General features: G+C 46.5%; 1 protein-coding gene and 1 long non-coding RNA gene across 2 annotated transcripts; both read left to right on the forward strand.

The window, feature by feature from the left end:
- Positions 1-4,179: 4,179 nt before the first annotated feature.
- LOC141194327 (gastrula zinc finger protein XlCGF66.1-like) lies at positions 4,180-7,985 on the forward strand. The gene is made up of 5 exons (XM_073662230.1): positions 4,180-4,642; positions 6,794-6,865; positions 7,304-7,453; positions 7,583-7,762; positions 7,845-7,985. The coding sequence occupies exons 3-5, from the start codon at positions 7,376-7,378 to the stop codon at positions 7,983-7,985; spliced, it is 399 nt and encodes a 132-aa protein (XP_073518331.1). The 5' UTR covers positions 4,180-4,642; positions 6,794-6,865; positions 7,304-7,375.
- Positions 7,986-8,055: 70 nt separating this feature from the next.
- LOC141194339 (uncharacterized) lies at positions 8,056-12,069 on the forward strand. Its single transcript, XR_012267094.1, has 3 exons — positions 8,056-8,149; positions 8,348-8,438; positions 11,345-12,069. It is a non-coding gene; the product is annotated as an uncharacterized lncRNA (long non-coding RNA).
- Positions 12,070-23,845: the final 11,776 nt, after the last annotated feature.

Genomic DNA, 23,845 nt, shown 5'->3' on the forward strand with positions numbered 1-23,845 from the left:
ACAGACCCCTGAGCAGGAGGTACTAGACAAAGCTTTCACTAAACAACAGGTAGGGAATGATTTAATGGCCTGTCCTATCGGGAAGAGCCCTGGGCCAGATGGATTCAATAATAGATTTTATAACATGTTTGCACCTCTGTTGTTACCATTAGTGTTCAATAATATCTCAGAAGACTCCACTTTGCCCCCCAATCACTTGATGCTCACATAACAGTTTTACCAAAGCCTGGAAAAGAACTAAATGCCTGCCCTAATGTTCATCCAATTTCATTAATTAGTGTAGATGTCACCATATTCTCTAATATAATTGTATCATGGCTCTCCCACTACTTACCCTCAATTGTTAGCAACGTTCAGGTTGGCTTCGTTAAGGGTAGAGAAGTGCGTGATAATACAAATAAAACATTGTTAGTTTCACGTGCAAAAAAAACGGGATCCCAATGTGCCTTGTTTCTGTGGACGCTGAAAAAGGGTTTGACAGAATGCACTGGACTTTCTTGAAGAGCACCTTACGAAAAATTGGGTTAGGCTCTTTTTTATTATCTAAAATTCTATCCTTTTACACTGACCCTAAAGCGATAGGGTAAACGGCCTTCTATGACACATTTTCTGTTAAAAATGAGACAAAGCAAGAGTGTCCCTTATCGCCTCTCCTATACACATTGGTGATGGAACATTTCTCGGTAGCATTACAAAAAAATCCAGATATTAGTGGAGTTACTATAGGCTCACATCACTGTAAACTAGCTCTATACGCAGATGACCTATTGTTCTATTTTCAAACCCAATTATCTAATTCCCTTCTATACTAAAGGAATTTGAAGAATTTGGCCAAGTAAGCGATTTTAAAGTCAACTACTCTAAATCAGAAGCAATAACATAAGACAACAGCTAATTTTTAACTTTCCCTTTAAGTGGCAGAAAGACACATCTAAGTACCTCAGTACACAAATTCCAGGCAACATGGATGATCTGTATAGTTTAAATTATATCCCTGTCCTTGAACAAACTCTTCAAAATTTAATGAATTATAAATTCAGACCCTTGTCCTGGTTTGGTTGTATTTATGTGATAAAATGGACATTTTGCCAAAACTTCTTTATATATTCCAGATCGTTCCTGTCTGCGTTCCTCAGACCTTTTTCTCCCATTTCGACAACGCTATTAGGTAGTATGGGGAACGTCGAGGTCTAGGATACGTTTTAAAATATTGTGATGTTCCAAAAATAAAGGGGGTACTAGTATGCCTGATCTAAAAAAATTACCATCAATCTTTGATTCTTATTAGAGCAGTGGACTGGTTCACGTCTGTGGAACATAAGCAATGGGTGAAACTGGAAGGGGACGTCTATCCGTTGATACTCACATCTCTACCTTGGATTGACTAAATACATGTACAAACTAAACAATTACCAATACCCATTCAACACATTTTGAAAACATGGGATCAAGTCTTAATCTCTTCATCTATACCACGTAGGTTGGGTCCATTAATGCCCTTGTTTGGCAACCCAGATTTTCCCTCTGCTTCAGGTACGGGCTCATTTCTAATCTGGGACTGATCTGATGGGGTTAGATTGAGACATGTTCTCATGGGATCAGGCTCTTTTCCTTCCTTTATAGAACTTCGTGGCTCCTTTCCAATTAGGAGTCTATCCTGCCTGACTTTTTTTCAGCTCAGGTCATTTATAAATTCTCACATGTTACTAGTATAAAGGATGAACTCACTCCGTTTGAACCCATAATCACTCAAGTAGGTCCTTGTTCTAAACTATCTTGCATACACAGAGCAACACAAATGGACACCAGCAATGACCCTCTACCCTTTACTGGGGTTGGGAGAAGGAATTGGGTCGTCAAATTTCAGAGAAGGATAGGCAAAAAACATTCACACTCTCCCACAAATTATCTATTACTTGCCGTGCCCAGGAGAAAAACGATAAGGTTTTATCTAGATGGCACCATTGTCGCACTATGCTATGTAGCATCTTCGAACTTGTGCTGGCGGTGTGGTGGTGCAGACGGGTCTGTGTTACATATATGATGGGAATGCCCATCATCGTCGGATTCGGTGGACTACGTTGGACCTGCATGCTTCTTTTTTTGGGAGGGGGTTTAATAAAATAGTGAACCAGGAAAAGTGTTGAGGAGTGTTTATTCAAATTAAGTATTTTTTCGTGGGTGTTTTTATTTTTGATTACTGGGTCAGTAATGGGTTTGTCTGATAGACACCTCTCCATTACTATCACCAGAGTTTGATGCCAGCTGTGATTTTTGACAAACCACAGCTGCCATTAACCCCAAGATACTTTACACCAATTGTCAATGCATCTGGGCAATTGGGAAGAGCAAAGGCAAAAAGCCATAATTGGAGCATTTCATGTGATGCACCACTTCTGGGGCAGCTATGAGCTGGTATTTTTAGGCTGGGGAGGGCCCAATAACCAAGGACCTTCCCAACTTGATAATATCAGCTCTCAGCTGTCTGCTTTACCTTTGCTGGTTACAAAAAAATAGAGGGACCCCATGTTGTTGTTTTTTAATTATTTATTAGGTTAAACAAGGCTCAACTCCCTTTAGTTCCACATGAAAGGCTCTAAAGGGCGCAAATTTATAACATATAGGGGATTGTGAAATGATATATCTGCAGGACATCTATCTATTATCTATCATATCTCTAACATCTTTCTATCGATAACTGTATATAAGATTGTTTTCTTAGTTTTGTAATCAGCTTTTCGTTACATAGAGGATTATAGTCAGTAAAAGACGATGTTAATAACGCATTGTATATGGATGTAGGCGAGAAAAACATTGCGCACTCGCATGACACTCGTCTAACTATTCGAGATGAACATTGGAGCGATTTATAATCCGCTGATGTGAACGAACCCTCAGCCGGACTCTTCTGAATATAGTCTTTCAAAGCCGCCCTCCCTGGAAGGGGTTAAACATACGAGATTTCTGCCTTATAGCTCCTGGTATGAAGTGGATAGCACAATCATATGCCGCCATATAGTAGACGTCCGGTAACTGGTAATAATCACCTCATGTGTCGTCTATTTGTCTCCAAGCAGGAAAATCCCACATTACATTCACACATAAAACTGTAGAAAAGGTGGCGCGGGGTAATTGTGCCAGTAGTGAGGGGCAAATAATGCCGGAAATGTCACTGACTGCGGAGACGTCTCCATGTAGCGTCTTCACTCCAGATATCACTGTACAGGAGCCGCACAGTTCACACTGTGCATCCACTGAGGCCCCTGATCATGTGACCCCTGACTCCTCCCCTCCTGTGACCTCATCACAGCTCCTGTGCGCACAGAGCAGCCATATATGTGGTGGCGGATCTGCAGGTGGAGGTAAGTGGAGATCCCCCATTACTGGGCGCAGGGGGCATTAACCCCTTCAGCACGAAGACTCTTTTGGGGTCTTCTGTTGCCCCTTTATAAGAATCATAAGGTTTTTGTTCTGTTTCCTGTAATAGATACATACGACCCAACTATGGAGACAGGAAGGGAGGAAACGTATTGTTCTCATAGTACAGGACCCCTCTACTGCCCCACAGTGTAATGCCCCCATTATGCCCCTTATGCAGTATGTATGATGCCCCCACACAGTGTAATGCCCCCATTATGCCCCTTATGCAGGATGTATGATGCCCCCACACAGTGTAATGCCCCCATTATGCCCCTTATGCAGGATGTATGATGCCCCCACACAGTGTAATGCCCCCATTATGCCCCTTATGCAGGATGTATGATGCCCCTATTATGCCACTTATGCAGTATGTATGATGCCCCCCACAGTGTAATGCCCCCATTATGCCCCTTATGCAGTATGTATGATGCCCCCACACAGTGTAATGGCCCCATTATGCCCCTTATGCAGGATGTATGATGCCCTCGTACACACGCGGCTCCGCTCCGTACACCTCGTACACACGCGGCTCTGCTCCGTACAACTCGTACATGCGCGGCTCCGCTCCGTACACCTCGTACACACACGGCTCTGCTACAGCCACACTGTAAACCCCTCCTGACCCCACACATAAACTTCAGCTCATCCAGCACCATGACAACCAGCACAGCAGAGTCCTGCATCCACTGAGGCCCCTGATCATGTGACCCCTGACTCCTCCCCTCCTGTGACCTCATCACAGCTCCTGTGCGCACAGAGCAGCCATATATGTGGTGGCGGCTCTGCATGTGGAGGTATGTGGAGACCCCATTACTGGGCGCAGGGGGCATTAACCCCTTCAGCACGGAGGCTCTTTTGGGGTCTCTTTGTGGTGTGAACAGTGAGGTAACAGCTGTGGACAGAATGCAGCTTAGCTGGTTCCCGTCCACATTAGATCCATTCAGACGACTGCAGGATGAAGGACAGAAGCCCAGAGAAGTCCTCACACAACGCCATTATTCCTCTCCTAGCTCCAGCACAGTAATGTAGATAGTAGTGATAACCGTTCACACATAGAGGACGATCCAGGACCTCAAATAACATAAAACTTTTATTCCTTCATTTTATAACCTTATGTCACAATAATGATGGGACGTCATCAGAACATTGGAGGAAAGAATCCAGAGAGAATTAAGGTGGAGGTGACGCGTTTCGGAGTGATACTTCTTACCCAGAACCGAAGGTAAGAATGAAACCCGAGCAGGATATAAATGTCTCCGGAGCAGCCGCTCCTGTGCACAGGATGAATGGCGGCATTAATAGATGTAATAGATGTGATACAAAGAAAGACAATGAAGAAACACAATCATCTTACAGTCATCACAATATGGCCCCTTCACCGGTCTGGTAATGTAAGATCAGATCCCTCCTTCTCTTTATACCCTCCGGTACGATGGATTTGGCCTCAGTGGCCAGGAAGCTTCACGGTTCAGCAATGCTCCTCTGCCATCTCCCCGACACCTGAACGATTTACCCTTTCACTGCCACAAAACTGAAAGTTCTTGAAGTCACCATTGTGTTCTCTTAGGCTGAGTTCACACGATGCGTTTTTCGTGCGTTTCCGCGGCGTTTTTGCAGTTGCGTAAACGCCGCGGAAAAGCATGAAAAACGCATGGTAGAAGGGCAGCAATGTTCCCCAATGGAAATCCGCATGTACTGTGCCCATGATGCGGATTTTTCCGCAGCGTAAACGCTGCGGTCAAAAATCCGCAGCATGTCACTTAATTTTGCGGAAACGCTGCTCTTTTGCCGCCATTGACTTGCATTAGACCGCATGGAATCCGCATCACTGTATATGTTGATGCGCTTTTCATGCGGTCTAATGTGCGGATGGTACCCGGGTGTGGATGAGAGGACTCTCATCCAGACCCAGGTACCATTAAAAAAAAAAGAATAAAATAAAAAATACATATTATTCTCACCTTCTGACGGCCCGCGCTGCGTCCTGCCGGCTTCCCGCGCACTTCGCGGTTGAATGAAGGACCTTCGCTGACGTCAGAGTCATGTGACGGGTCACGTGACGCTGACGTCGGAAGGTCCTACAGTCTTCACTGCCGGCAGCCGGGACCGATGAAGCAGGACACCGGGGGCCATCAGAGGGTAACGTATAGATTTATTTTTTATTTTTTGACATCACACACTATATAAATCCATGCCGGTTGCATGGATTTATATAGTGTGACCAAGTTGTCAAGCACTTTTCCAAGTGATGCTAAAATCGCTTGGGAAGCGCTTGTCAACCCGCATGCGGAAATGAAAGTGAATCATAGAATGGTAGAGTTGGAAGGGACCTCCTGGGTCATCTGGTCCAACCCCCTGCTCAAAGCAGGATTCACTAGATCATCTCAGACAGATGTCTGTCCAGCCTCTGTTTGAAGACGTCCATTGAAGGGGAACTCACCACCTCTCGTGGCAGCCTGTTCCACTCATTAATCACCCTAACTGTCAAAAAGTTTTTTCTAATATCTAATCTGTGTCTCCTCCCATTTAGTTTCATCCCATTGCTTCTAGTCTTTCCTTGTGCAAATGAGAATAAAGATGATCCTTCTACAATGTGACAGCCCTTGACATATTTGTAGACAGCTATTAAGTCTCCTCTCAGTCTTCTTTTTTGCTAGCTAAACATTCCCAAATCCTGCAACCGTTCCTCATAGGACATGGTTTGCAGACCAGTCACCATTCTGGTCGCTCTTCTCTGAACTTGCTCCAGTTTGTCTATGTCTTTTTTAAAATGTGGTGCCCAAAACTGTACACAGTATTCCAGATGAGGTCTGACCAAAGAGGAGTAAAGACCGATAATGACTTCACGTGATCTAGACTGTATGCTTCTGTTAATACATCCCAGAATTGTATTTGCCTTTTTTGCTGCTGCATCACACTGTTGACTCATGTTCAGTCTATGATCTATTAGTATACCTAAGTCTTTTTCACATGTACTGTTGCTTAGCTCTATTCCTCCCATTCTGTATATGCTTTTTTCATTTTTATTGCCCAGATGTAGTACTTTGCATTTTTCCCTGTTAAAAACCATTCTGTTGGTTGCTGCCCACTGCTCCAGTTTATTTAGGTCTTTTTGAATCCTCTCTCTCTCTTCTCTAGTATTAGCTATCCCTCCTAGCTTCATTTCCGCATGTCCCTGGCAGGAAACCGCATGTACAATCCGCATGCGTTTTTTCCTGCCAGAGAGATGCAGAAACGCTCAGGAAAAAATCCTGAGCATTTCTGCATCGTGTGCACATACCCTTAGGAAATGTGTGGAAACGTTGGAAGGGTTAATGGCCGCGGGATTAGTGGGGTCTCCTATGTGCTCATTAATTCTCTGCCTTATTTACAGGAGGAGCAGCCGACATATCTGACCTTACATCCCAGACACTGAATACAATATACTACAAATTCTCTGCGGCAGGTGATACATTGTGTAATGAAATGTTTTATTTAATGTGATTAAATCTATTTCTTGTGTTCGGCATATTTACATGGTGGACATTTATCAATGCCGCATTTGTGAAAACCCAGAGGTGTAAGCCAGGTTCTCATTATGTGTTTCTCTTGAGATTAAACTAGGAGACAGGAGTTGTGAAAGGGTCGGGGCTGAGAACAAACAACCATCTTGTAAAACCATCAGATAACCATCTTGTGAGAAAGGTATTCAACTACAGACTCCAAGGAAGAAACTGCTTGTTGTCTGTGGCCGAAAATATATAGGTTTTATTACTAGATGTAAAGAAAAAACTAAATACTGTAAAATAATAAATCTCATATCTTTCCACTTATTATCTCCAGTAATTGTATTATTACACAGGATTTTTATGATGTTACATCGGCTCATCTTCTTCTCATTCAGATCTCTACAATATCGGATCCTCTCAGTGAAGATCTTCTATAGAAGAGAATTTTCCTGATTTACCAATCAAAGATGGATATGGACAGAGACAAGATGGCGGAGAGGATATTACACCTCACCCTAGAGATCCTCTTCCGGCTTACTGGAGAGGTGAGAGATTCTGATGACGTCACATTACATCATTCTTATCTATGGGAATAACAGATGGACAGAACTGGAGAGGTGAGGACTCTGGAAATGTCTGGAGTGAGATTTATGAATGTGTCTCTCCATAACCAGGATTACACAGTAGTGAAGAAGACCTCTAATAAGCGCTGTCAGGCCCCTGTGTCTGAGGGATGGGGAAGACCCCTGAGCCCAATCACAGAGCCTCCACCTCACCCCCTCATACATGAGGACATCAATGACCACAAGATCCTAGAACTCGCCTACAAGATGATTGAGCTGCTGACTGGAGAGGTGACACTGCTGGGAATGCTGGGACATTATACAGTAATGCTATGAAGGGATTGGGGGATGACGGTATCATTGTATGTGTCAGGTTCCTATAAGGTGTCAGGATGTCACAGTCTATTTCTCCATGGAGGAGTGGGAGTATTTAGAAGGACACAAAGATCTGTACAAGGACATCATGATGGAGGTTCCCCAGCCCCTCACATCACCAGGTAATAGACAGGACTAAATACACACGGCCTATAATTATCTGTATGTAAAGAATGAATCCAGTCCCTGTATGTGTTTCCTCCAGTTTTATCCAGTAAGAGGACAACACCAGAGAGATGTCCCCGTCCTCTTCTTCCACAGGACTGTAAACAAGAAGATCTCAGTGTTCCTCAGGATCATCAGGTAGATGGAGAGAAGGTGTCATGAGATCTCCCCTATGATGTGTAGACGGCTGTGAAGGTCTTGTGTTCAGTCTTGTTTTATCCACCAGTATTATATGGTTTATACTTGTGTAATGAGAACGGTGGAGATGGCAGGATTAGAGTTGATCATAGATGGGACTTCTCCATCTGTTTGTGACTTTTACAATATTTGTTTCAGGGTGAAGATCTGTCCCATATTAATACCACAGAGACATATGTGAGGGGTGATGAGCGGTGTAAAGAGGAGATTCCTACATATGACTACCCAGGTGAGTAGTAACCACTAAATGCAGAGTAGTCACAGATTCTTCTCAGTCACCGGCTGTGGCTGCTTTATCGGTGGTGTAGTCCGGCCGTATCACAATCGTGTGATCACCATTTTGCCTCTAGATCAAAACGTTCTCCTCCACCCAAAACAAAACTGTTCAAATGACTTTGGGCATTGAAAGTCCTTTCTGTGCTGCTGAATGTCCTCATATGGTCCCTACAAGACCAGGTCCAGTCTTTCTGACCAAACTTTGCTTTTATAATCGACAACATCAAATGTGCAGTGAGGGACAAGTGTGAATTTCTGTACAATAACAACAGAGTTTCCCTTTATCCTGACTTTTCAATTTATTTTAAAAGCATCTAACTTCAAATAGTATTGCGATAAACTACATAAAAACATTTCACCTGTGCGATGATATATCTCTAAGCTAAATTTAAGACACCTCAGCTCTGCAGTATTATAAAAAGTTCTCTTTGAATGTCTAATATTTCTTCTTGACACTCATCTGACAGAAAATATTGGCCCTTACAATAGTTTAGATTGCCAAGAGCCACCGAGCCCCATACTCCAATTACCCCAGAGAGGTTTCACCACTAGTTACTCATTTATTACTGATGAAAACTGTTGAGTTTGATCATTTCAGAAAATGTGTAATTATCTATACTCACAGTTTTTGACTACAGCAGTTAGTTCCCAAAATACTCTGATTAATCCACTTCCCGCTGACGGTTTTGTGTTCCTATCAGTGCCCATTTTTTATATCTGACGTGTGTCACATTATATGGTGATATCTTTGGAATTCTTCACAAAGGATAATAAGAAACAGATACACCTTACAAATTATTTTACGGTTGTATCCTACTATCTGGGCACATGGCAGGTTAAGAAGGGAAGGAGCGCCATTTAGCTATTTGAATGCAGATCTTGCTGGAATAGTGTGCAGACACAATGTATTGGGGGCACTGTTCATGGTCACCTGGCAGCTCAAAAGATGGTCACCATGAACAGGCTTGGCGCTATCTACTCTGTTTTCTCCGTATCTGGACTTACACAGAGGCCCCTAGGCTTGGGCCATGGTGTTACCTGCTGTTCTGCGGTGTGAGATGGGACGAGGAATAGTCAGGTAGCCGGATCAGAACCAGGAGAGCAGAGAAAATGCAAAATCAGAAGACACAAGAGTAGTCAGTAAACGGGCCGAGGTCACAACAGGAAACAAATACACAAGCCGTGAGCTGAGCACACAGGACTGAACCAGAGGAGAACAAGGCTGTATTTGGCAGCTTCCGGCAATATGCTTCCAGCTTTAGTAGGGTGTGGTGCTTTCCAGTTGGCTGAAGTAGGGAGCAGATTACTTCAGCTGGACAGCATACACACCCATACTGCCAGACTGGATGGTACTACAGGTCCCAGGCTACCTAATCTTAGTGGCTGGACAGGGCCTGTGCCGCCCAGAGCTTCTGGTTCTGACGTCTCCTCCATCACCAGCGCTGCCTGCAGAATGAATAAGGTGGCGCTTGGTGACAGAAGCAGACGTCGCAGGAGCAGGTCCCAGTGGAGATGGGTCACACCATTTGCAGAAGCCCTAATATGACATAATAACAGAAAACTAGAGCAGTAGAAATCCCCATAAAGTGACCCCATTTTGGAAATTATAACCGTGAATTAATTAATCTTTAGAAGTAGGGAATATTTGGACTCTACAGGTACTTTATCGGAAATTAGCACTCAGTGGATGTTGCAGAGTGAAAATTGTGCATTTGCCATTTTGTTACCCAACACATAGTGCCCAGATTGTGCTCCAGGAGACACATGACTTGCCCAGGGGGATATGGGGGAAGCTCGGTACCCGGGCCTTGACCTTCTGTGGGATGTCACGGCAGTCGGCTCCCGGCCCGTACCCTGGGGTCACTCTTTAAAAGGGGGTTTGTTAACAGTTTTGTCTTGTGACGCCACCTGTGGTTCCCAGTAATGAGTACCGGCACTGCTGCAGACCTCCGGGGGTGATGGGATGGCAGCTGGAATGTTTCTGCTCCCCACAGGCGGAGCGGGCCCCCAGGGCAGAGTTGATGGAAGGGATGCAAGTGAGAGGTGGCCCGGTTGGGTCAGGGGGAATGATGGTCACGCACACAGGGGATTCGCTTCAGTACCTTTACTGGTGTAACGGCAGGTATGGTCCAGGGTACCTAGTAGGAAGGGTGCACTTCTGGACTCTCCCCAGTGAGCAGGTAGTAGGCCTCCTGGTCCGTTTCTTCCTTTCTCTAAAGCTTCTGGCCAGCCTGGAACTAGGCCTAGCTTCTATGCTGTTTCACTCTCTCACCTGTCTGCTTGGTAATAGAACTTTTCTCCGGCTACCACTATCCCTGGACGCTGGGGCCTTCGTGGTTCCTAGTTCTGTAAAATGATGGTAGCTTCAGGTTGACCAGGGATCTGGAATCCTCCTGGTATGCCGGTTGTCCCTACTGGGTGTAGAGGACCCTGTAGGCGCGGACCCGGTGTCCGGCTTGTGTCCTGGGGTGAGCTTCAGATGCTCCTCTGCCCCCTTAACTCCTCTCTCCTCTCCTTGCCTCGGCCACACTCGGGGCCCTCAACACAGCCGCAGACGTGCTGCTCCTTCACTGATCTAAAGTGTCAGCACACTCCGACTACCTAACTCCACCCTCCAATATATATATTCCTAAGATGGGCCTGAGTGGGGACTTGTTCTTTGTGGGATGAGTGGAAGTTTTTATTGGTATTATTTTCCCCAACATAACAGGTTCATCCTATGAGGTTTTCTATTAGACTGTGAACTGTCATTGTCTTGCTGAATAATTCATATTTTTACAGAGAGTTTAAGTAGAAATGTTAAAAAATATAAAATTCAAGGATATTTTATTGAAAAATAATAATTGATTTTTATCATAGCAGATGACTGTACCAGGAGATCAGACGGACAGCTGACATCTTCAATTTTTAAATCAGATGATCTTGAGATCCCACAGGATACAATTGAAGTGAATACCATTACTCCAGATATCCCATCATCCCCTCACAGCAAAGATCTGTCATCTGATCCTTTGAAACAGGTCCGGTCTTCTGATACATTACCGACTACTAAGGAAAATCAAAGTCACAAAATAAGCATTAAAAAACAAACTGCTCATATAGCAAAGACGCCATGCACAGGTCCTCAGTGCTATCCGTACCAACCTCATCGCGAGACATCACGTGACCTGACGTCACGCAGGTCCTAGCCCGGACGAAAAGGTACTGCCACATCTGGGTGCCCGCCTCCACTGGAGCCTCCGGCCGGGACTCCGTGTGCGGCGAGACACCCACACTGCAGAGCGTCATACGCTCCCACCCGCAGGTCAGTAAAGTGACAGGCGCCTGGAACGACCACCGACTACTGCCAGCTAATACCGCTACCACAAGGTACGTGATCGATAAGCTGGCGTCTGTCACGCACGACCTCAACCACATTGCGTGCCACCTTTTACTATCAGTAAACCAACGTTAGTCTAAAGTACTGGCTGCCCATCCCTGTCAGCCATCTACTGACAGACCACCTTGGAGCAGAAAGAACACAATCATTTCATGCTCGTCCTGCATACAAGTGATTAGCAACTCTCAATTTTATCCGCCAATCTGCCAATCCAGGACCTCACAGGATTGCGCTTTCCAGGAGAGAAACGCCACTTACCAACTCAGGGTAATTCACCACATCACCACCCAGTTACCATTCTGAATTTAGTATAATTCCTATTTATAATCTTTTAACCCTTACCCAGATACAGTGTAAAGCCAGCAGTGACCTAATGACCTTGGAGCCAATTACACCTGTGCCTTCACTCCTTCTATAAATCCAGGTAAAACCCTGTTATACCGCTATTAACATATCAACCCTGAGTATGCTCCTCCTTACTTTCTCCTCTGTCCCTACAGACAGCTGACCTACAGCATCCCTACGGATCTGAAGCCACCACTAGAACCGCCCTCTCACACCAAGCTCTAATACTCCACATTAATATTATAACCTATGTAAAAATCAAATAGTGATTAGGGCATCCTCTAACTGCCATTCCCTTTCCTTTCAGGTGATCCTCACCCAACATCAAGCCTCCTACCCACTAACCCCATCTAGCACGTTCCAATCAGGAATTTGTCTACTATGTGGTTTTAAAACGAACTTGGTCAGCCATCTCTAGTCTGACAATTTTATTCTACATGTGCTTTTAGACAAACTACTATTTGAGCCTTTTTAACCATTGAATAAAATAATATAAGTTTTACCTCACCTGCTCATAGCCTGTTTATAAGTCCCTAAAGCTGACCAGGACCAGCGCAGGTACTCTATACACTTACTACTTAAACCCTTGCAGTCTTTTTTGGTTTACTGCGCATATCAGCAGCAGGTCACGGTTGTGAGTCCACCAGCGCCCCCTAAATATTATTTATATAATAAAACATCACATTTACAGGATTTAAAAAAACACCCCCAACCCTCCCCACCAGAACCCCCCTTTTCATCCCTTACCCATCTGATTTTGCATAAGACTGTCGTCCCTCCTTGACGTACAAATACCAAATGTATCATGAATTGCACAACATTCTATCCATCCTAATATGTTGCTATTAAAGAACTAGCATATCAAATATTATGTCTCTGACCAACTCATCCAACACCACACTTGAGCATTTAACCCAATTACCCCGCTGTTTCCCCAGCTGAAAACTGCTGTTCATAAACGCCCTCCATCCAACCTCACTGAGCTTGAGCTGTTTTGCAAGGAAGAATGGGCAAGAATTTCAGCCTCTCAATGTGCAAAACTGATAGAGACATACCCCAAGCGACTTGCAGCTGTAATCGCAGCAAAATGTGGCGCTACAAAGTATTAACTCAAGGGGGCCGAATAATATTGCACGCCCCACTTTTCAGTTTTAAATTTGTTAAAAAAGTTTAAAATATCCAATAGATTTCGTTCCACTTCACGATTGTGTCCCACTTGTTGATTCTTCCCCAAAAAATTAGAATTTTATATCTTTATGTTTGAAGCCAGAAATGTGGCAAAAGGTAGAAAAGTTCAAGGGGGCCAAATACTTTCACAAGGCACTGTAAGATGCATAATTGTTATATGGGCACTGCGGCTATTGTGACTGTCAAGTTTTATTATATATATTTTATATTATTTTCTATGGGAAAAATGTGGGCACTGTTTTCGGGGGCACAGTTTTACCATCTAAGGGTACAAAGGAGGCATTTTACTTTGTAAGAGGCACATTGGTGGGCATTCTTATGTGAGCAATAAGAGGATCAGGAATAGGGACACAGCAGTGGTTCAGCATTGGGGTGACAGCGGGATGAGGAGTTTGTGCAGGTTGGGAATAGATGGGGACGGTGCTGGAGGTGTGAGAAGTCAAATGTTTCTTTGTTGTAATCTCTGCAGATGTTGCTGGAGAAGTTGTGATTTCGGCCCGGCCCAGATGGAAAAGACGGGAAAAGTGAACGACTCCATCAGAAAGAAAACGTCAGCTGTGAGTTAATTTAATATAACATATATGTAGCATCGGCGTCCCTGCCCTCTGCTAGGCAGGGACGCCGTCCCTCTCACCTCCGCGCTCCTCACGTGGGTCCCTCCAGCGCTTCTCTCTCTCGCCCCCCGGCTCCTGGCGCGGCTTCTCCCTGCGCTCCGTTCCCTGCTGTGGCCGGCGCGCGTCCCTCCTCCAGCAGAGTGCTTAGGGCGCGCACTCCCCCCCTCTTAAAGGGACTGCGCGCGTCTTCCTAAAAAGTCCACGGCCAATGGCCAGAGGACTTCCCACATTTAAGGCACCTCCTCCAAAATGGATGTGCCTGAGCAACAGTTGTCGCACTGTGTCTTCACCTCTGCTTCAGCCCTCTGGTCCCTCCGCTAGCCTGACTAGTCCAGCCTGATTCCTGCCTGACACTTGTCTGCTACCTGGAAGCACCTGCCAGCACCCGCTGAGTCTATCTTCCTGCTTACCTGGGAGCACCTGCCAGCACCCGCTGAGTTTATCCACCTGCTTATCCGGAAGTGCCCGCCAGCACCTGCCGCGGCTATCCACCAGCTTACCCCGAAGCACCTGCCAGTACCTGCCGTGTCGATCTGCCCGCTGGGTTGAAGGTACCTGTCGTCTACCCAGAGACTGTCCCCGTCACTTGCCGTGACCACCTGCCTGTCTACCCGGAGACTGTCCCCGTCACTTGCCGTGACCACCTGCCTGTCCACCCAGAGACTGTCCCCGTCACTTGCTGTGACCACCTGCCAGTCTACCCAGAGACTGTCCCCATCACTTGCCGTGACCACCTGCCGGTCTACCCAGAGACTGTCCCCGTCACTTGCCGTGACCACCTGCCTGCTTACCCAGAGACTGTCCCCGTCACTTGCTGTGACTACCTGCTTGCCTTCCCTGGGAGTCACCCGCTTCCTTACAAGGACTTCCCCTTTGTATTGCAGCTCAGAGGTTCCACCTCCCGGTCCTGTTACAGGTTGCTCGGGCCATGGAACCCGGTGGCACCCAAGCTCCCTCGCTCTCGGACCTATGCCATGAACTTTCCCGTCAGAGGTCCCAACAGGAGTCCATCCTGAGCCACCTGCGTAATGTTAACTCCCGCCTGGACACACTAACTGCCTCATCGGGACCTGCTTCCAGTCACACGACTCCTACCCCGGCAGCGTCGCTGCCCATCAATACCATGGCATCCCTTCCCGGTCCCCGCCTATCCGCCCCGCCTCGTTTTGGTGGAGACCCCGGTCTGGCACGAGGCTTCATTAACCAGTGCACCCTGCACTTCGAACTTTTGGCACACCAATTCACCACCGACCGGGCCAAAGTGGCCTTCATCATGTCCCATCTCACTGGGGAGGCACTGGCTTGGCTAAATCCCCTATGGGAAAGAGGAGACCCCCTGGTGTCCAACCTGCCAGCCTTTCTCACGGCTTTCTGGAAAGTCTTCGACGAACCAGGACGAAAGACCTCATCCGCCTCCTCTCTGCTACGCCTCCGCCAAGGGAGTCTCACCGTGGGCCAATATGCCATACGGTTCCGTACCCTTGCTTCTGAGCTTACCTGGGATAACGAGGCCCTGGTGTCTGTCTTCTGGGAAGGCCTATCCGGCCAGATTAAAGATGAACTCGCCGGTCGGGACATTCCAACCTCCCTGGATGACTCAGTAACACTTGCCACCCGGATTGACATCCGGTCCCAAGAGTGTACCAAAGAGGTCATCCGTGAGAGGAGGTTTTCCCGCCTTGCTCCCACTTTCCAGAGACCCGTCTCTTCCTCTGTAACTCCCCAGGCGCACTCGCCAGAGTCCATGCAGGTCGACCAGACCAAGATGGTCAAAACCCGTCAAGAGTCACGCCCTGCTAAGGGGAGCTGTTTCTACTGTGGCAGTAAGGAGCACCAGATCCGTTCCTGCCCAGAGAGGCCGGGAAACGCCAGTGTCTAGGATCGCTCGGAGAGGTCATCCTAGACAAGAGTAAACCCTCTCCATCTCTGATGCTGTCGGTCTCTATCATCTGCGGGGAGAACCGCTACTTTGAACTAGCTCAACTCGATTCTGGAGCTGTCGGAAACCTTATTTCCCAGTGCCTGGTAGAGAAATACCGCATTCCCACTAAACCTTTTGCTGAACCCTTATCTGTCGCCTCCGTGGATGGAGGGCTCTTACCGCTAACCATCCAACTCATCACCGAACCCATAACTCTGCAGGTGGGAATGCTGCACTCTGAGAGGATCTTCTTCCATGTTCTACCTGGACTCTCTCACGCCCTCTTGTTAGGCCTTCCTTGGCTCCAGAGACATGCACCCGTGCTGAATTGGCAGACCGGAGAAGTCCTTCTCTGGGGGCAGGACTGTCATAAGACTTGTTTAGTTCCTGTTCGTCCTGCTCGTCCTTCTCCTACTCCAGCCAATCTACCCGGTCTACCGGTTCCTTATTGGTCTTATGCTGATGTTTTCAACATGAAAGAAGCAGAGACATTACCCCCCCATAGACCATACTGTTGCCCAATCGACCTGGTACCCGGCGCTACTCCACCCCGTGGGCGTATTTACCCTTTGTCCGCTGCCGAGACCCGGGCCATGTCTGAATATATCGAGGAAAATCTGGCCCGGGGATTTATCCGGAAATCTACCTCCCCGGCAGGAGCAGGCTTCTTCTTCGTTAAAAAGAAGGATGGCTCACTTCGTCCTTGTATAGACTATAGAGGTCTTAACCAGATCATGGTGAAGAATAAATACCCCCTTCCACTCATTCCTGAATTATTTGACCGTCTGAGGGGTGCCAGAATCTTCACCAAGCTGGATCTCCGTGGGGCATATAACCTGGTCTGTATCCGCCAGGGGGATGAATGGAAGACGGCATTCAACACCCAGGATGGCCACTATGAATACCTCGTAATGCCCTTTGGCCTCTGTAATGCTCCCGCCGTCTTTCAAGAGTTGGTCAATGACATCTTCCATGACCTTCTCTACTCCTGCGTGGTGGTGTGCCTGGACGACATCTTGATCTTCTCTCCGGATCTTCCCACACACCGGAGGGACATTCGTCAGGTCCTGCTCAGGCTCAGGCAGAACCATCTCTACGCAAAATTTGAGAAGTGCCTCTTTGAGCAGACCTCGCTTCCATTTCTGGGCTACGTCATCTCCCAGACCGGCCTACGAATGGATCCTGAGAAACTTTCTGCCATCCTGAAGTGGCCCCGACCGGAGGGGTTGAAGGCTATTCAGTGGTTCCTGGGCTTCGCCAATTACTACCGCCTCTTCATTCCGCACTTCTCTTCCCGGACTGCCCCTATCTCTGCGCTCACCCGTAAAGGCGCTAGTCCCAAAGAATAGCCGCCCGACGCTGAAGAGGCCTTCCTTTCTTTGAAACAAGCTTTCTCCTCCGCTTCTGTGCTGCACCATCCGGACTACAACAAACAATTCTTCTTAGAAGTAGATGCTTCCTCCTCCGGAGCCGGAGCGGTGCTCACCCAAAAGTCGCCATCCGGGAGAATGGTAACCTGCGGCTTCTTCTCCAAGCTCTTATCTTCGTCTGAGCGCAATTATTCTATAGGAGACCGAGAATTGTTAGCCGTTAAATTGGCACTGGAGGAGTGGCGTTACCTGCTCGAGGGGGCTCTTCACCCGGTAATAATTTATACGGACCACAAAAACTTGGCTTACCTCCAGAGTGCCCAAAGACTTAACCCGCGCCAGGTGGTCCTTGTTCTTCGCCCACTTTGATTTCATTCTTCATTTCCGCCCGGCAGACAAGAATATCAAAGCCGATGCCTTGTCCCAATCCTTTCAGTTCTCCGATCTAGAGGAGGAGCCTAAGCACATCATCGACCCCGCCAAGGTAATGCAGGTGGCTCCCTTGGATCTGAATCGTCTTCCACCCGGTAAGACGTTCGTGACCGTACCTGATCGTGAGAAGGTTCTGCACTGGGGACATTCATCTAAGCTAGCTGGCCATGCTGGCCAAAAGAAGACCCTCCAGCTTATTGCCCGGCATTACTGGTGGCCTACCCTGCGCAAGGAGGTAATAGACTTTGTCTCGGCCTGTGCGTCCTGCGCCCATAACAAGGTTCCTAGACATCTGCCAGCCGGCCGCCTTCTGCCTCTTCCCGTACCTGCTTTCCCATGGCAGCATATAGCCATGGACTTTATAACGGATCTCCCTGTCTCTGCTGGTTGTACGGTCATTTGGATGGTCGCTGATCGCTTCTCTAAAATGGCTCACTTAATTTCCCTGCCGGGTCTTCCGTCTGCATCGGAATTGGCTAAGGACTTTATTCATCATATTTTCTGTCTCCATGGTCTTCCTCTCCACATCATATCCGATCGAGGGGTTCAGTTCACCTCTTGCTTCTGGAGAGCCACGTGTAAACTGCTGGGGGTCACCTTGGACTTCTCTTCTGCTTATCACCCACAGTCCAATGGTCAAGTAGAGCAGATCAACCAAATCTTAACCAGTTACCTCCGGCACTTTGTTAATGCCCACCATTCCGATTGGGTGGATTTTTTACCGTGGGCCGAATTCTCCTACAATAATCACGAGAGCGAATCCTCTTCCAAATCCCCGTTTTTTACAGTCTACGGCCAACATCCCCGAATCCCGTTTCCCATCTCCGCCTCGGTGGACAACCCATCCGCGGAATCTCTTGTTAGCGAATTCTCCACCATTTGGGAGAGTACCAGATCCGCACTTCTTCAATCCTCCGAGCGGATGAAGAGACAGGCTGACAAGAGACGTCTGGATCCGCCCCAATTCCGTCCTGGAGATAAGGTCTGTCTCTCGTCCAAATATGTCCGGCTCAAGATTCCTTCCTACAAGTTAGGGCCCCAGTTCATCGGCCCACTGGAAATTATCAAGCAAATCAACCCGGTGGCCTATAAATTGAAACTCCCGGCCAACTTGCGGATCCCCAACTCCTTCCATGTATCTCTGCTCAAACCCGTGGTACTTAACTCTTTTTCCAAGACTACAGGTACGCCTCCTGCTCCGGTTTCTGCTGAAAACGAATTTGAGGTAGAGAGCATTCTGGCCACCAAGAGGGTAAGAGGAAAGACCTTTTTTCTAGTGGATTAGAAGGGGTTTGGTCCTGAGGAAAGAACGTGGGAGCCCCGGGAGAACATCCATGCCCCGCTCCTCCTTGATAAATTTCTTTCTGGCCTAAAGAAGAGGGGGCATAAAGGGGGGGGTACTGTAGCATCGGCGTCCCTGCCCTCTGCTAGGCAGGGACGCCGTCCCTCTCACCTCCACGCTCCTCACGTGGGTCCCTCCAGCGCTTCTCTCTCTCGCCCCCCGGCTCCTGGCGCGGCTTCTCCCTGCGCTCTGTTCCCTGCTGTGTCCCTCCTCCAGCAGAGTGCTTAGGGCGCGCGCACTCCCCCCCTCTTAAAGGGACTGCGCGCGTCTTCCTAAAAAGTCCCCGGCCAATGGCCAGAGGACTTCCCACATTTAAGGCACCTCCTCCAAAATGGAGGTGCCCGAGCAACAGTTGCCGCACTGTGTCTTCACCTCTGCTTCAGCCCTCTGGTCCCTCCGCTAGCCTGACTAGTCCAGCCTGATTCCTGCCTGTCACACCAGTCTGCTACCTGGAAGCACCTGCCAGCACCCGCTGAGTCTATCTTCCTGCTTACCTGGGAGCACCTGCCAGCACCCGCTGAGTTTATCTACCTGCTTATCCGGAAGCGCCCGCCAGCACCTGCCGCGGCTATCCACCAGCTTACCCGGAAGCACCTGCCAGTACCTGCCGTGTCGATCTGCCCGCTGGGTTGAAGGTACATGCCGTCTACCCAGAGACTATCCCCGTCACTTGCCGTGACCACCTGCCTGTCTACCCGGAGACTTTCCTCGTCACTTGCCGTGACCACCTGCCTGTCTACCCAGAGACTGTCCCCGTCACTTGCCGTGACCACCTGCCAGTCTACCCAGAGACTGTCCCCGTCACTTGCCGTGACCACCTGCCGGTCTACCCAGAGACTGTCCCCGTCACTTGCCGTGATCACCTGCCTGCTTACCCAGAGACTGTCCCCGTCACTTGCTGTGACTACCTGCTTGCCTTCCCTGGGAGTCACCCGCTTCCTTACAAGGACTTCCCCTTTGTATTGCAGCTCAGAGGTTCCACCTCCCGGTCCCGTTACAATATATATACAGTTGAAACCAGAAGTTTACATACACTGTATAAAAAGACACATCTGCATGTTTTTCTCAATATCTGAAATTAAATCAAAATAAACCTTTCCCATTTCAGGTTAATTAGGATTACCATAATTTTCAATATTTGCCAAATGCCAGAATAATGAGAGAGAGAATGTTTAAGGCTTTTTTATTACTTACTGCAAAGTAAAAAGTTTACATACATTTCATTAGTATTTGGTACCATTGCCCTTAAACTGAATGACTTGGGTCAAACGTTTGGGATATCCTTCCACAAGCTTCTCACAATAGTTGGTCGGAATTTGGGCCCATTCCTCCAGACAAAACTGGTGTAACTGATCCAGGGTTGTAGGTTACCTTGCTCGCAGCCTTTTCAGCTTTGCCCATACATTTTCAATAGGATTGAGATCAGGGCTTTTGTGATGACCACTCCAAAACATTGATTTTGTTATCCTTAAGCCACTTTTTTAACATTTTGGCAGTATGCTTTGGGTCATTGTTCATGTGGAAGACCCATCTCCGCCCAAACTTTAACTTCCTGGCTGATGTGTTGAGATGTTGCTTCAGTATTGCCACATAATCTTTTTTTCTCATGATGTCATTGAGACAACACAGCTTTTCTTCTTAATTATGCCAGACATACTTTCTGATGGCAAGAGCAATATACCTTTATTTTTATGTTGACTTTTTAACCTGTGATCTTCTGTGGTTGATTAACACAGACTATTGTTTGAATAATCCTGATTGTTGACACTTGAGTTAAGATGATCTACAACTTATTGTCTGCAAATCTTGCAAGATAGGGTGAGCAATACTGTTTGATAATATGCTGATTACATATTATACCAGCTAAAGGGAGTTGTTAATTTGCCGAGCAATAGAGGACAAACTATTCAAGTTGATTAAATGCACAAACATGAGCTCTTTCCACCTTCATCCCTGACCCTTGACTTGTGAATGATGGCTGCAAGGAAAATTGTGATCTATAAAAAGGGGGTCTCTGTCTCTATTCGGTGAGCATGTCAGCTTAGGGGACTTCGGCCCCAGCTGGAGAAATACAGATTGGCTCCATTGACCATTGCTGAACCCTCAGAGACGTCTTAAAGAATCCAGGTTGGGACAAACAGGTCACCTGGCCCCAGACCTCACTGCCCTCGGCTAGTTTCCTAAGCTTGTCATTACCTCCTCTCTTTGGGGGCCCGCAAAAAGCGGCGTGCCACTGGTGGGGGTAGTCAGCCCTGGAAGCCCCAAAATCGCGACTGTTCTATCCTAGATGGGCCAGCGGAAGGGTGAGGACTCTGTAACTTGCACCATCTTGGGTACTTGCTGGGACTGTTCTATGTGTTTATTGTCCTGTTTTGTGGTTCAATAAAGTATTGCCACACTGTTTAACCCTCACCCTGTGTTGTCTGAGTAGTGTTACGCCCACGGAAAACCCCTGGTCTTCACGGCCATCTATTTTGTGAATTGCACCAGTCCCTCCTGCAGCAAAACAACACCACAACATGATGCTTCCACCCCCGTGTTTCACAGTTAGGATGGTGTTTTTAGGCTTACAAGCTTCTCCCTTTTTCCCCCAAACGTACCTATAGTCATTATGCACAAAAAGTTAAATTTTAGTTTCATCAGACCACAGGACATGTCTCCAAAAATTAAGGTCTATGTTCCTGTGTGCATTTGCAAACATTAATCTGGCTTTTTTATATTTCTTTTGGAGCAATGACTTATTCCTGGCAGAGTGGCCTTTCAGCCCATGTTGATACACTACTCATTTCACTGTGGATATTGACACACTCTTAACAGCTTCCGCCATCATCTTCACAATGTCTTTTGCTTTTGTCCTTGTGTTGATATGCAATTATCGGAAAAAAGCATGTTCATATCTGGGACACAGAACCCATCTCCTTCCTCAGCGGTATAATGGCTGGACATTCCCATCTTTTTTGTACTTGCATATAATTGTTTGTACAGATGAACGAGGCACCTTCAGGTATCTTGAAATTGTACCCAAGGATGAGCCAGACTTGTGCAAGTCCACAATTCTCTTCCTGATATCTTGGCTGATTTCTTTACACTTTCCCATGATGCTACACAAAGAAGCAGTGTGTTTCAGGTGTGCATTTAAAAACATCAATAGGTGTGTCTCTAATTAACTCAGATGTTGCCAAAAAAAAAGAAGCTTCCAAACGCTTGACATCATCATATGGGCAGTACAGAATTGTTTAAAGGCATAATGATCTTAGTGTATGTAAACTTTTGACTTTGCAGTAATAAAAATGCCTTAAAACATTCTCTCTCTCCCTTTCTTTCTCTCTCATTATTCTGGCATTTGGCAAATATTAAAAATTATGGTAATCCTAATTGACCTAAAATGGGAAAGGTTTATTCTGATTTCATGTCAGATATTGAGTAAAACATGCAGATGTGTCTTTTTATATAGTGTATGTAAATTTCTGGTTTCAAATGTATATATCCCGGGGTGGGTTAAGGATAGCCAGACCCTGGGCAGTTCAGACTGTGGACCCCCGACGGGTCACGTGACGGGTCATCATATACCTGAAACAGATTATTTCTGAAAAAAATAGGTGCTGAGTGAAACTATGACCAAAAAAACCCCATCAATTTATATAAAATTTACCTACAGTTAAAAGATTGTTTAAGCCATAGTATTGAACAGACCAATTGTAATATGTAACAAGTCTTTTTCCAATTGTCACAAGCTTTTCATATCGATAGTGCAGCACAAACACAGAATACTGTAGAAAACATTTACACTATCACATTTCCATCACAATAGAAACATCAGTCATTATATCAATAAAAAAATGTCAAATGTATAATGTAAAATAAATATATATACAGTACAGACCAAAAGTTTGGACACACCTTCTCATTTAAAGATTTTTCTGTATTTTCATAACTATGAAAATTGTACATTCACACTGAAGGCATCAAAACTATGAATTAACACATGTGGAATTATATACTTAACAAAAAAGTGTGAAACGACTGAAAATATGTCTTATATTCTAGGTTCTTCAAAGTAGCCACCTTTTGCTTTGATGACTGCTTTGCACACTCTTGGCATTCTTTTGATGAGCTTCAAATGGTAGTCACCAGAAATGGTTTTCACTTCACAGGTGTGCCCTGTCAGGTTTAATAAGTGGGATTTCTTGCCTTATGAATGGGGTTGGGACCATCAGTTGTGTTGTGCAGAAGTCTGGTGGATACACAGCTGATAGTCCTACTGAATAGACTGTTAGAATTTGTATTATGGCAAGAAAAAAGCAGCTAAGTAGAGAAAAACGAGTGGCCATCATTACTTTAAGAAATGAAGGTCAGTCAGTGCGAAAAATTGGGAAAACTTTGAAAGTGTCCCCAGGGGCAGTTGCAAAAACCAGCTACAAAGAAACTGGCTCACATGAGGACCGCCCCAGGAAAGGAAGACCAAGAGTCACCTCTGCTTCTGAGGATAAGTTTATCCGAGTCACCAGCCTCATAAATCACAGGTTAACAGCAGCTCAGATTAGAGACCAGGTCAATGTCACACAGAGTTCTAGCAGCAGACACATCTCTTCAACAACTGTTAAGAGGAGACTTTGTGCAGCAGGCCTTCATGGTAAAATAGCTGCTAGGAAACCACTGCTAAGGACAGGCAACAAGCAGAAGAGACTTGTTTGGGCTAAAGTACACAAGGAATGGACATTAGACCAGTGGAAATCTATGCTTTTGTCTGATGAGTCTAAATTTGAGAT

The sequence above is a fragment of the Phyllobates terribilis genome, unplaced genomic scaffold, assembly GCF_046119375.1.
Source record: "Phyllobates terribilis strain yellow unplaced genomic scaffold, ASM4611937v1 Scaffold_69__1_contigs__length_7402412, whole genome shotgun sequence".
Lineage (NCBI taxonomy): Eukaryota > Metazoa > Chordata > Amphibia > Anura > Dendrobatidae > Phyllobates > Phyllobates terribilis.

Excerpts from the sequence above, each read along its gene's own strand:
- LOC141194327 (XM_073662230.1), top strand. The coding sequence starts at position 7,376 with ATGGATATGGACAGAGACAAGATGGCGGAGAGGATATTACACCTCACC. Across the intron at positions 7,454-7,582 it reads TCTTCCGGCTTACTGGAGAG|GATTACACAGTAGTGAAGAA; the intron begins GTGAGAGATTCT and ends CTCCATAACCAG. Across the intron at positions 7,763-7,844 it reads TTGAGCTGCTGACTGGAGAG|GTTCCTATAAGGTGTCAGGA; the intron begins GTGACACTGCTG and ends TGTATGTGTCAG.